The sequence below is a fragment of the Thalia democratica genome, chromosome 1 (assembly GCF_965202585.1).
Source record: "Thalia democratica chromosome 1, ktThaDemo2.hap1.1, whole genome shotgun sequence".
Taxonomy (NCBI): domain Eukaryota; kingdom Metazoa; phylum Chordata; class Thaliacea; order Salpida; family Salpidae; genus Thalia; species Thalia democratica.
Genome location: NC_139165.1, coordinates 50,031,071 through 50,046,041, shown reverse-complemented (window position 1 = coordinate 50,046,041; position 14,971 = coordinate 50,031,071). Strand labels below are relative to the sequence as shown.

The following is a 14,971-nucleotide window of genomic DNA, read 5'->3' as shown; positions in this document are numbered from 1 at the left end:
TTAAATATTTTATTTAAAATGGTTAAAGAAAACCATACTTAGTTTTCTTAAGTAGTTAAAGTAAAAACATTTAGTAAATTTTATGTTCTCTGTTTATAATAATAATTTCGATTTGAAAATTAAAGTAAATGAAGAGACACATACACATAATTTTAACTTTTTTGTTCGTGGTTTCGTATGCGTAAATTAAAAGGCAATTAGTTAATTAAAGTTATGTTTACTTTAGTAAAAAATATTAAATATTAAAAATGACAGTATCATCAATAATAGTATCTTTAAAAAGATACAAAGCAGTAGTTATTTTCGCTTAAATTGCTGTTATTTTTACATACTTTTATTTCATCCTAGATAAACTGAGTAAAAATTAAAGATAGTTTGTACTTATCAGGTATAAACAATTTAAGTTCTAATCTATTGTAGTTTATTCAAAAAGCAGATAGTTTTTCATTTTAATAGCTCTTAAAGAAGCTTATGATTCCATGATAGACTGTAAAAAAACAATGTTCAATTTGGTATAAACAATTCATACATAAACAATCTATTCTAAAACTAAAAAACTACGATTTTTTAACTTTTATATTTTTATCAAACTGTTATGCAACTTATATTTAGTTTAACAGAAAAAATGCTTTAATTTAATAATTGTTAAGTATATAAATTAAAAAAAGCATAACACTGCTCAATGTTAAATACTATCATTAAAAGGCATCAAAACTTAGTTAAGTACACAACAGTGGTCGGTAGCCTTAAATACGTCGCGGACTTTTTTTTTTGAAAAAGTTAAATTTTGCAGTTATTTATATAATAATACCTACAGTGTTCAGTAAAAAAATAACTTTTTATACTAAAATTATAATACATTAAGCAACGATGAAGCACTAGTGTAAACTAATTCATAAAATAAAGGTCTTATTGTGAATTTTTACTGCATTTTTTTTTTTATATAAATACGTTTTTAGCTGAAAAGCACATCGCATTTGCATATTTTCACATATTATTTTTTATTGAGTTTTATGCTGTATTGCTTTTTAATAATAAACAAGTCAAATATGCTGCGGAACAAGTTCTTGGGCTGATCCAAAAAAAAGTTATTAGTAAAAAGTATAAAATATAAATGTCTAATACTACATTTAGACATATGCTTCTTTAAATTTCTTCGGGATCCTCTCACCCTTTCCTAGACAGCTTTAATCAAGTTGGTTGATCGAGGAGGGCGTGTCTACTTCTAGGACGGTCTTTAGAAGTATTAATCTCCTTAAACATTTCCATGACATAATAATCTGCAGACCCGACCACCTTTACGAGCTTAACATTCTCTGAAATTATCCTTCTTGTGCAATTAAGCTGAACTTTTGTTTTTTTTTTCTCATCTTTCTCAAAGTTTAAGAAAAACTACCATAAAAACTATTCTTAAACTATCAAGAAAAATAGTTACATTGGATGCTATTTAAAATTGAAATAAGAGGTTGTTTTATTGGTTTTTGTTTTAAAATTGAAAAAATAGTATTACGATCTATTTTTGTTAACACTATACACTTTAATAGTTGAAAAAATTAAATTTATAAAATGTGCTTACGTTATTCAGCTTATTTTTTTATTAACTTTCAAAAAAAAAAAGCAGCTGTGAAATAAAAACTTATAACAGATTTTTCGATATCATACATATTAATTTCTTTAATTGTTATTTGTTTATGTTTTTCTTTTTTGTTACTTTCAGCTATGCCTTTCTTTTTGGTACATACTACACAAACTTTCAAAAATAAATTAATTGGAAAGTACCATGAACAAATAAACAATAAAAGTTTTAAACTCAATTTCTTTAGTAAATCTGTAAAACATTTCATTGTTGCAGAATCTGTGCTGCAGCTAGATCAGAATTTTTAAACCATGTTCACAGTTAATTTTTCAAAACTTTCGTTTTAAAGTGATTATGAACAGTTCATAATTCTACCATTAAACAAAATTTGACATATAAAAGTTAAAAAAACTTCTAAACAAAGTTTGTATAACTTTAAGTACTTTTAACACAACTAGATTTTCATCGAAATATATTCTAACACAAATATGTCTTTTAAAACTGTATCTTTGTATAAACTTTTTAAACACTAGTAAGGGTTTTTGTTTTTATCTCATACTAATAGAAAAAAATAGTTTTTGCTAGTAGTTGCTAATAAAAACTGCAATTTACGATTGTTTTGTGTAAGCTAAACAGTCTCACAAAATTTTTAGGCTTCTTGAACAACCACAGTAAGCATTTTCATTTAACTACAAAAAGAAAAGAAACACAACGAGAATTGAGGGACTACTTGTATGTGCTCCTAAAAAGTATTTATTGTCATATATAGTATTTTGTTTCTCGAACATAAAAAAATATTAATTTACAAAGCTTTTGTTGATAACTCTTTAAATGCAGTTTATAGTTATGTAGTTATAGTTAACAAAACTAAAACTTAAAAAGTTTTTAACTTAACTTATCTTACTACTTTTAGATTATTAGTTCTTATATAACTTTAGAGTTTTTTTTTGTATAAACTACTATAAAAAATGAATTACAAGTACTCTTAAATTGTTTAACATACTTTTTTATCTTTTTTAACCATGGTTAATAAAGTTTACACTGAATTTTATTTTTTTTAATACCGTATTTCTAGCAGAAATGATAGATTTTCAACTTTTTTTTAAAGGTTTTAAAGCCGACGACAATAAAGAAAGCGTGATAAAATGAACATCGTATTTTGAACCCAAAAAATAAATTAAATTAGCAATGTTTTAGTATAATACTTTTTTCTATAAACTTTAATTTTTTACCGTCGCTATAATTAAAAAAAAATCAAAATTCGGCTGGTTTGAGGAACAATAGTATTAAAAAAACTTTTAAAGGACAGTCATCGGCAATAAAAAACAAGTATAACCTATAAAAGAAATATTTTTTAAATTTAAAAGTTAAGTAGCTCAGCAAGAAAAAAATATTTTAACTAAGGCATCGATACCTTATAAAAATATTTATTCGAATTGAATAAAACACCAAGTATTTAAGTTCATTGAAATAATTCACTTAGTAACATTTATATAAGCTATATCCGAATACTTACTTAAAATGCTAAACATTTTAAGACTTTAAATATTTAAAAAAAAAATTATCTTTCAAACATTTTTTCCAACTTTTTTACTACAAAATTACGAATGTTCGATAAAAAAGTAACTCAATACTTTATAATTAGCTGTAGTTTAGTAAATATAATAATAGCTAAGTTAAAAGTATTATATCGTCTTTTTTACAGGTTATTATTAGCGCAAGTCTTTTTTAGTACTTAAATTGTTAAAATTTGTGCTAAAAACTCTCTATATATAGACAATTAGACAACAAAACCTTTACAACCATTTAGACCAGAGTTTCCCAAACTTGTCTTTCTAATTGCCCCCGTTGAAGAAAAAAAATAGCTATTGCTTCTCCAATAAGACTACTCAAAAAACTACATTTAAAACAACTAAGACTTTTTTTTTTGCTCTTCATCTACAACTTAAGAATATCTAGTGTAAGTTTCAAAATTAATAATGAATACACCTAAGACCTTTTTTTCGCCCACTTTGCCCAAAATTTTTCAAATTGTTCCCCCTTCGTCCTTTTACTAATTTTTGCCCCCCAACTTACTTTAATCGCCCCCAGGAGGCGGTATCGCCCACTTTGGGAAACCCTGATTTAGACCATACTTATAAAAATTAGGTTCTTAATAAATACGATTGTAAAATTAATATTAAAATTGTTAAGTTTTTATCTTTTCAAATACCAGAGTTACTACTTGATTTAATATTTTGATTTTTCTTTACTTTTTTTATATCTTGGGTGAGCGATTAAATGACAGAGAGGTCTTTTCGTGCACCAATGTCCTTAGGGTAAAAAATATCTTTATGTTTTTTCAATAAACTATTACTCTTGTCCCAAAGATTTATATTACAATCTAACCACAATACCATATAACATCAAAATGTAAACAAGTTCAAGATTTATAAAACAAATTTGATTCACAATTAAAATTATATCACGCAATAAATTAAATACTTGAACAACCAACAATAAAAAATGTACCGTCCTAACATACAGAATTTTTTAATCGTACCGCAATTCAACTAGTATGCATTTAATGAAAAAAAATGGGTAAAGAAGTTTTCACCAGTTGTTAGATTAGTAAGTAGCTATGATTTTTATTAATGATCTAACTCGATTAGCTATCTAGTAACTTTTTACACCCTGACTAACTTATTTTCAAACTCCCTGTTCCAATGTTACAGTTGCCACTTATAAATTATTCTCCAGCCTACTAATAAATAATAATTGAACTGGGACTACAATTGAGGACGTCTTTCAGCTCATTTTTTGGAAATATAACATCTTTATGCTCATTGCACGGTGACAACGAAACAAACCAATCACGGTACAAACTTGTTTGGTGCTTTAAGTTTCAGGCAAATATTTGAAATTTAGTTTAAAGTTTTGCTATCATGTCCAGTCGTTACAAGTTCGACTAATTATTTGCAATCAATGCAAGGTTGCAATCAAAAATTATAACATAAATTTTAAAAAATTAGACCCTATTTTTTGATTTTTGAACGCTACTAAAACTAAGTATTTACTAAAATAAGGTTCATTCTTGTTATTTTTTATTTATAGATTTTGTAAACAATTTGTTTGATTTTGTTACTCTGTATATTATATTCTTTTTCTATTTCGTTTCTAATTGTATGTTTTAAATAAAAAATTGAAATTGAACGTAAAAAAAAATTTGTATTACTAAAAAATTATTGCACCGTTTTTGAATAGTACGATTTCAACTAATTTAAACACTAGCTATGCCAAACTAAGAGTTGACATTTTTTATCAACATAGTCAAATTTTTAAGTAAACTTATTTCAAGTAAAATTAACTACAATTGTGAGAGTTTAGCTTTTAGCAAAAAAAAATGTAAATATACCAATATGATCTTAATTTAGTTTAATATAAGAAAACTTTTTCTTTCTTTTTTATTCGTTTGCATTTTGTTCTTTATAATGTATTAAGATAATTTATTTTTAGTTTTCCATTATAGTTACTTTATGTAAAACCATAATATAAAAAATAGTTTAAATCAAAAAAAGTGTACATTAAAAATCTAACTACTCTTTCCAATTTTCCACATTAAGTGTAACATCTAACTTCAATTAATAAATAGTTTTGGAGTTATTTTTTAAAGAAAATGCATTTATAATTTAAAAGTTATTTTACTTTTAAATAAAACACATAGTTAAAATAAAAAAAGTTCTTTAAATTTTTTTATCTATTTATAAAGCAATCAGAGGAATTTTCACAAATTTTACTACTTAGTATATAATTTTTTATTAAACTTATGAAACGGTTTGTTACATTTAATGTAAATAAACTAAGTAAAAGAACTGTATCAAATGACCTATTTTAAGAATTATATTTTGGTTAAAACAGACTCTTAAAATATGTAATATTAAAACATCTTCTGAGATGCTTTTTATTAAAAACTAAAGTAAAGTAACAACTATGTTAAAAACACACATAATTGAAGTGAACTAAAAAAAAAAAATAAAAAACTGCTTAACAAACAAACACTAGTGTAAAATTTCTGTACCGTTTAAACTACTGAACAAAGTGTATATTCTCTTTGACATTTCAGCGCCAACTTTTCGACTCGACTCCAAAGAACCAACACCTCTTCTAACTACGATATCGGCTAAAAGCAACATTTTGGCGTTTAAAGACGGCAGCTGGTTGTAGGCGTTGAACAATTCCAAAGGAGTTTCGTAAGATCTTATTATTGCACTTGAAATGTCTCTACTTATGTTGGTCACTTGTTCCAACATCTGTCTCCAACACAAGCTTACCGATCTTTTGTCCTTCACCTACAAAGTTTGATCCAAATCAATTTTAGCTGCTGTTTGGTCTTTTTCAGTATTTTAGATCAACTTTTTTGTACAATATATGAAAAAATTCTATAATTACCTTGTATTTAATTACATCACGCTAAATTTATTAGTTCTGTTTGCAGATACTAACATACCAAGAACTGATACATTGAAAATACAAAAGTTGTTGAATAAAATATTTGTTGAAACATTTTGATTTAGAATTAAACTAACTTATAAAACTCAGTATTATAACAAATTTATTTTTTTACAAAAAATCAACTTATACTTAACTTACTTTAATAGAACTACCAGAAGATGTGCAGACGACCGCCTTGCGTGTAGCATTTTTGTATGGTTCTTCAGCAATTGACTTTGTCAGCTGCTGTAGCAGTACCATCAAGTCTTTCAGTTCTTCTACAAAAACAAAGTCTATTTTCATTTTAAATTCAAAGGCAATCACAGCTTTTTCCAACTTTGAAACAGTTATGACAGAAGCCTTATCTTTTGCTTTAGATGACTTTGAAGGTAATTCCTTGCGTTTGACTTTTGTTTTAAACTTTTCAAAGCCAAAACATATTAAGTGAAACTTGACTTTTGATCGTCTTTGTTGTTTTGTTTCGATTAAAAAATTCTTCAAGGAACAATGCAGTTTTCCGTTGTCTGTTTTTAACAGCAGTTCGGCAAGCTCGGATGCGGTGTAAAACAGGTAGGTGTGTTTGCTCATCTCGATATCCGGCTCTTCAAGCAGTCCGTTCGGAATTGTTCTCACCCAGCAAACGCACGGGTGCATGATGTTAACTTTTTCAAAATTGCAGTTATCATAAAGTTTACCGAGCGTTTCCATTGACAGTTTAACTTTTTCAACGACTGATTCGTCTATCTGACATGTAACGTGCTGCATGCAGTTTTCAGGCTTCAAAGCTTTGAGCCTTTCTTTATTTATGAACTCTGTATTTTGGTCACTTTCAGAAACTTTAGGTACACTTGTAACTATTATCTTTTTTGTTTTACAGCGCTCATTTTTTTGGACAGTATCAATTGAATGCTTTTTACTTATAGCTTGATTTTCATTTTTATTCTCAGGCAAACTTACTTTTGTCTTCTTTTTTAATGGAGAATAATCGAGAGGCGGTGTTGTCTTTCTTTTTAAATTTTCTTGTGAGACTAAATCAACTTCTGGTGTATTTATAATGTTTTCAAGCTCAGATTCTTTTGTTTTAGTAAACTTCTTTTTGGAAAAATTAGAATTATTTCTTCTCATTCTGTATGTACTGAAAACACTCTTTTTAATTTCCTCATCTAAACTATCAAAACTGTCATCTTTATTAAAAGAGTTGATTGGAGAACCAATTTTTCCTAAAGTACTCAAAGCAAACGACTCTTTTTCAAAACTTATACTACTTTGTATAACTTCATTGACGTTAGAGTTATTTTCAAATGATCTCTGATTATTTTTCTTCGTATTTTCTGATTGAGGTGAAGTTTCTTCGGTCAGATCAATGCAAATTACGCCACCACTTGAGTGTTTTTCTAGATTTGCATTCTTTGAACTTTGTGGAGTTGCAACAGAGTGAAAATTTTCTGTTACAAAACTATCTTTTTTAGTTTGGAAATTAAATGAATCACTCAAAGGTGTACATGGATACTCAAAGTTGTCAAAGTCATCAAGATAAATCCCATGATTAGAAAAACTCACAGATGAATCTTCTAAATTACTTATTTTACTGTCAAGCTTAAGACCTGACTTATTAACACTGCTTTTATTGTTACTGTCTTCTAACACCTTTATGATAGTACTTTCATTCATGCTTCGATGATTAATACTCAAATCTTTTTCTTTGACTTGCAAAATATTATCGTCAAAGTCTGTGGTTTTATCCACTTGCTTTTTCATACTAGAAACATTTTTAATGATACTATTTTCTGCTAGATGCTCTTTCCGTAAGCTATCATTGCTAGTCAAATCACTGGGTTTTAATAAACTTAATGCGGACGAGTTACTGTCAATCAATAAACTAGTTTCACTATCTTCGTAAAAGGTGTTGCTTACGTGAAGAACAGATTCGACTTCGGGTGGCAACGACTCTTCACTGTCACTGCTTATACATATTACATTACTCTCTTTTAAGTTAAATATTTTTTCATTCGCACTACCATGCGTTTTGTTTTCTAAACTAACCATAACATCATTACAAATTAACAGGTTTTCTTTTGAATTGGATTTATTAGATTGGTTACGAACAATACTATTGTCAATTTTATTGTTTGTTTCATTTGAGTTTCCAGGTAGGTCAGAAGCTAATCGATCATTTTCATTCTCAGATTCAGACTCAGATAGATTCCAACCATTTTTACCTGACATCACTAATTTATGATATGTAATGTAATTATAACGCTTGTTTTCAAATAAGTTTCAAAGTGAACTTTTCTGCAAAAAGATATTCAAAAATTAACGTATTGCACTTCACACTTACTGTAAAAATTTAAAGAAAATATGTTAAAAAATTAAGAAGAAGGTATATGTATAGTGAAAGTGTTTTTTTTTGTGTTTATAATTTTCGCTTTCTACAGGGAACCTATTGAATTTATAGCTTATATATCAGGTAAGTTACTTCAAACCTAAGATAAAACTCTAAAATATAAGACAAACTTGTAAGAAAAAAGACTGACCACCTTATGCCCATAATTTAAAAAAGATTACCTAAGTTATAAAATGATAAAAAGTTTATTCTATGCTTATAAGAATGTATAACAGATAAAACATTTACGTATGCTTTTAAGGCTAAATCTAGTATAATTTAACTATTGTTAAACCATTTAACATTTTCATTATGATTGAGAACACAAAACAAAATAAACTCTCTAAAAATTTTCTTAAAGTTTGTTAAGAACAACTGCTGTAACAACTTTACTTTTCAACAATTTAAAAATATTTATCATATAAAAAAACATTGTTTATCATAAAAATAATTTTTCTACTAGCTTTAGAAAACACAGGTATTGTAGTAAGACATCAAACAATAATGAATTCTTAATTGACATAATTTTTAAATAACCTGTACATCCAACCAATATGCAAAAAGAAAATTTATATACAAATTCAAAGTAAATAAAATCTGAGTAAAATCCAATAAAAAAGATTATTTAAATTTAAAGTTATACAGGTGTGTGTAGAAAAAATGTTTAGATTAAACATACTTTTACCCAAAAAAATCAATATTTATAATTTCAAAGTATACAAATAACAATTTTAACAAGAAAAACTAGAGTATAGTTTTGTTCTAATTTTAACTCAATTTACCCTTATTCAATTTTGTATTTAAGTAACTTTAATTGCATAAATATTTGAAAAACTAAAAACTTACATTTAATAAGTCATTTATCTATATCTAAAAATGTAGACTTCAATAAATTGCAAAACTTTTAATAATTAAAAAAACAAAAATATAAAGTAAAGACTGTTATTTTAGAGTTAATACTTTTTTGCATAAAATAAGCACAAAGAAATTAGAAGATAAAGTTTGAATATTTTTTAATTAACTTAGAAGCAAATTTATTTAAAAACAGTTATTTAAAAGATTTTGTATAACTTTAAAAAAATTATATTTAAAATATTGCTTAAGTACTAAACAAAAAGTCTAATTAAGTGGTTTTAGAATAGCAGATTATTAAACTTGAATCTATATTTAGATTAAATAGTATATCTCTTTAAAAAACAAATAAAACTTTAAAACATATAAGTAGAAAACATGTTATTCTGCCATAACAGTTTGCCAGCAAAGAAATGACTGCAATTTTTTTATTTTCATTTTAGATAAAATTCATTAGGAGATACTGTTCTATACCCATTATCAAATTCTGTTTCAGACCTGTTTTCTAGTAACATATTAGTACTATCCATTTTAGCGCTATTGGAGTTAGAACTAATCAATGACTCAATTGTACTAATTGGAACATCTATTTCATTGCCCTCTAATAAAAATTCATTGCCTAAGTTATCTTCTATGTAATTATAAAATGGCTCAATATACTCATTTATTTCATTGCTTTTTTCAAACTGAACATTATCTAAACCTAGCCCTTCAGTTGTATTTTCATGGACTTTTAGTTGGTCATATTGCTTCATATGCATTTTTTCTTTACCTGACCCTTTTCCAAAACTGTTGTTATTTGATAAACAGGAAAATAGACTGTCACTTCCATTTTCAAATAAACTTAAACTGCTGGCTTGAGAATAAGCAGCATTAGTACTTGTCTCAATAGCATGGCTGTTAAAAGCATTTGTTAAAAATTGGTCACAATTGGTTGAGTTTGAACTTTTATAGATGATAGGCTTTATAGCTGTTGAAGATATTTTAGGAGTTGTAGACTTTAAGTATGGGTAGAAGATTTGTTTATTTCTTGTATCCTGACAGGCTACTTTAAAAGTAAAATGAGAATTTTCATGATTTCTCTTTCTATTGGAAGTCATAGATAAAGATTTTTTCGATGCGTCAAGAAATTTTTTATTAGTGTCTTTATTAATTACACTTTCATTTTTTCTAAAGGATTTTTTTTCATTACTTGGTTTTTTAGGATTATATATGTTAGAACTCAACTGTTTTTCTAGTTTAGATAGTTTTGTAGTTTTTGACTTATTCAAAATTTTGTTATTTTCAGGTACTACATACTTAGAAACAGTAAGCTTCTCTAAAGTACTTATCTGATAGTTACTAACGTTACTGATGTCATGTGCCTTTTTCATATGAGCTTTAAAGCCATGAAATGACAGGAAACCCTCCGTACAACCCGTATGTTTACATTGAAAATATTGCTTCTGTGAACCAGTCGACTTTGATAGCTGATCTTTTACAAAGTTTTCTATTTCATGACTCGTCATATTTTCAGTAACATGCACACATTTTAAATGACTGACTAACTGTTCATTTCTTATAAACATTTTGTTCTCACATATGTTACATTCCAATGGCTTTTCTTCATGAGTTTTTTTGTGTCTGTTCAGGTCAGCTTGCTGCGCATAGCATTTACTACACTGATCACATTTAAAAGGTCTATGTGTAGTGTGGTTGTGTGAATGGTGACTTTTTAACTGGTAACTACTTTTAAAGTGTTTGTTACAAATTTTGCAGTAATGAGTTTTACTGTTTTTGTGAGAAAGGATATGCTTTTTGTAAGCACTCAAACTTAAAAGACTTTTTTGGCAAATTTCACAGACAAAAAGTTTTTCAACTATTGCATGTACTTCTTTCATGTGTTTTTTCATACTATGTTTACTGCTAAAAGACATATTACACTTTTTACATGTGAGCAGTTCATGATCTTGTTTGTGTCTATTCAGCATGTAGTTCTCTGTAAAAGTCTTATTACAATTTTCAAAATCACACTTGTACTTTTTCTTTTTAACTTTTGCATGTGTTTTTAAATGTCTATCCAGCTTGTAATTTGACTTAAAGAACATTCCACAGCCTGGAAAAAAACATTCAAAGGGACTTTTCATTTTTCTGTGGTTAATGTTGTAGTGTTCTATAAGTTCTGCTGATGTGTAAACATGATGGGTTTTACAAATTTTACATGGAAACTTATCTGTCTCATCAAAACAATTGTTTAAAATACTAACTTCATACTTGCTAGTTTGACTTTGAGTCTCACAATGATAAGTATCGTTATCAGAACTAACAGGTTGTTCTATCTCAATTGTAAGTACAGCATTTTTATTTTTTGTTTCATGTGTTTGACTTATTTGATTGAAAGGTATAGAATCATTAACTATCATAGACAAACTTATATCATTTTCAAAATCAGTTTCAGGTAAATTATAACTATTTTCTAAACCTATTTCATTTATAACATAGCCATTACTTTCAACACTTTTTAAGTTTTCAAGCACTTTATTTTTCATCTGAAAGTTAAACAGATTAGAACCTTTACTATTACACTTGTTATTATTTGATTCCAGAAGATCTCTTAATCCTGGCTGATCATTACTTTGAAGCATTACAGCATCTAAAAGTTCTTCATATTTTTCTTCAGGTAAAACAATATGAGTTACCCCTGGGTTGTTTTCAATATCTACTGAATTTGGTTCATCCATTTTTTATGTTTGTATAAGTTTTTTTTTCTACAGAATATATAAAAGGAACACTGTAAAAAATTATATAATGATATACCTGATACAAATGTGGCATAATACAAACTTATATAAAGTAGTCAACACAGGTTTCTAATTAATATCTCAAAAATATATATTCTGAGTAAAATTTTTGAGATAAACTCTAGAACAAGGTTTTACAAAATGAAACTTTAGGCAACTACTAGAAAATAGACGAAAAAAAACTAATAAACTAGTTAAGGGGTGCTATCTAATATAGTTTGTGATTTTTCTATTATCTGCCAACGAAAATGTATTTTCTTATTAACTTAATGGAGCTTACAATTCATATAGAATTTTACTAAAAAATTTTATTTTTAATCTTTTTGATTTGCTCTTTTTAAAGATATCACTTTTTTTATTTACTTTAAACCAAAGCATTATTTTTTAATGTTTTATTGAATAAGAATTGTTAGTTACATAGAATAACAAAATTAAGCAAAATTTTTAAAAACCTTTTAAATTATACAAATATCTGATTTTGCAGATCTGCAAAACTTCAGTGTACTTTTGAATCATAACAACAGTAAAATTATACAAATTTGCTAATATGGTCTAATGTGCTAATTTGCTAAATTTCAACTATCCAGTTAAAAACCTGATAATATGAACCTGATAACCTTAATTTTTTGAGCTAAAGACCAAAACATTTAGGAAAAATTCATTTTGTAAGAAAACAGATAAGCCATACTCCGGGGTCTAAAAACAAATCCAATTAACTACTGTTTCAGACAAAACTATACTAAAATTTTCAAATACAAAAAAGCTATAAAATAGCCTCAAAATAGTTGTCTAATGAAACAATAACCAAAACACACTAATTGCAAAGCTTCCGTCCTTTATTTAGAACATTTTCAGTGCAAAAATCCGGCTGTAAAAACAAAAATTAAAAAATTTGAACAGAAAATCTTTCCACCCACTGAATATCTTTAAAGGTATTATTACAGGTGAAAAAAAAAAGAATGAAAAGAATAAATGAAGAAAAGAAGATTATTATGAGAGTTTGAAAAAACTAAAAACTAAATGTCTAGCATCCAATTTCAATCCCAAATTAGTAGAAGACCAATTTAAGAAAATTTATTGCAAAAATAAGAATGAGAACGTTCTAGTTGAACAAAAAGACATAACTAAAATAAAAAATTTCTATTGGTCTACTCAATTTAAGAAACTCCTAAGTTTCACTAAAGAGGAAACAAATTTTTTTTCATTCCAGCGAGTCTAAGAAAACTTCTAAACAATTATAGTCAGATTGCAAATCAAAAACAAACAAAGGCTAAATTAAGCAAAAAATGTGAAAAATGCGCACTATGTGGAAATCATGGCAAACATAAAAACATGGTATTTGATAAAGAAGTTTTAAACATTCAGGGTAAAACAATAAAATTGAAACCAAATCTGAACTGCAAGAGTTATGGAATTTACATAGCTATATGCACAAAATGTAATAGCAACTATGTAGGACAAACTAAAAATAGCTTCAGTACAAGATGGACGGCTTATAGATTTAGTTGGAATAGATCAAAATCAAATTTTAACCCAAAAGATATAACAGATGAAAATGCTTTATAAGGACACTACTATTTTAAACACAAGAACAATCTAAAGAGAAATCAATTGGTTTTGATGGCGCGTATGAAGTTGCTTTTTTGGAAGAACCAGATTTTAAGAATCTTGACTATAAAGAAAATTTTTGGATAAATAAACTCAAATCAAATATTAATTTAGCTAAAACACAATACAGTGATTTATAGGGGTAGAATAATTAACGTACATTTTGTTAGATGCATCTCTTTTGTATTTTTTTATATGTTTTTGTGTTATTTAGTAGATTTTAACATATATTTATATATTAATGTACATATGTAATTTTATTAAACAAAACTCTGTTTAATATTATAAGCATAAAGTAAATGTGTGTTTTTTTATTTAGTAATTTTTTAGAAAAAAGTGTTTTGTTTACTGTTAATAGATGTCATTTTATCAATTAAAAACATTTTTATATATATATATATTTATGTTTTGATTTTATTTTTGTTTTTACAGCCATATTTTTGCACTGAAAATGTTCTAAATAAAGGACGAAAGCTTTGCAATTAGTGTGTTTTGGTTATTGTTTTATTAGACAACTATTTTGGGCTATTTTATAGCTTTTTTGTATTCCTTTTGTAGTAATGACTTTCAATGTTGGGATTTAAAAAAAAACTTAAATATAAAAACAAAAAATTAGTGGATTTTTTTAACAAAATTTTTTAATTTCAAAACTGAATAAATTGTGTAAAGAATCAAATTAAATATTAGAATTGATTTTCTGATAAAATATAAAGAATAGTGGTTAAAAACAAAGGAGAAGATAGATTTTTAGTGAAATAGTACTTTTCTCCTTTTGTATTGTGCCTTTTATATCTCAAAAATTACTTATAATTTACTTAAGTAGTTAAAAACTTTAATGCTTAGATATAATTCTAAAAAATAAGATCAACCTTTGAAAAACCCCTATAGCCTTAAATACTGTTTACAAATATAAAAATAGAAAATTTTGTCATTGAAATCTTATTTAATATCAACACAATTTATGGACTTGTATAAAAAAATTAAACTTTATATTCATTTATTCAATGTATATCTTTTATTCGAACAAAAAAGATGATAACTTCTAAAACTTGCTAATCTTTGAATTCTTAGTTTAAAAGATGTTGTCAAATTTCTAAAAAGTTTACGATTCGATTCTAGTATACAGTGTTTGTTATTTATTGCTGATGTTTGTTGTGCAATGTTTGACTCAGACACCGAGATCCAGGCCATTTGAAGAGAAGACACTTAAAAAGTAAAAATATGAGTACAAATAAATTTCCAACATCATAAGGACACCTAATTTTACTATTTGTAAGTATAAAATAAACTTTAACAAAAGTC

At 26.4% G+C, this 14,971-nt stretch overlaps 2 protein-coding genes across 2 annotated transcripts; both read right to left on the bottom strand.

Moving 5' to 3' along the window:
- Positions 1 to 5,610: 5,610 nt before the first annotated feature.
- On the bottom strand, positions 5,611 to 7,810 carry LOC145833755 (uncharacterized). The gene is made up of 2 exons (XM_082940931.1): positions 6,206 to 7,810; positions 5,611 to 5,904 (listed from the first exon to the last, which is right to left on the bottom strand). Exons 1-2 carry the CDS (start codon positions 7,802 to 7,804, stop codon positions 5,614 to 5,616), a joined length of 1,890 nt encoding a protein of 629 aa, XP_082797057.1. The 5' UTR covers positions 7,805 to 7,810; the 3' UTR covers positions 5,611 to 5,613.
- A 1,905-nt stretch (positions 7,811 to 9,715) lies between these two features.
- Positions 9,716 to 12,001, bottom strand: LOC145837152 (uncharacterized). The gene has a single exon (XM_082944922.1). It carries the CDS (start codon positions 11,999 to 12,001, stop codon positions 9,716 to 9,718), a length of 2,286 nt encoding a protein of 761 aa, XP_082801048.1.
- Positions 12,002 to 14,971: the final 2,970 nt, after the last annotated feature.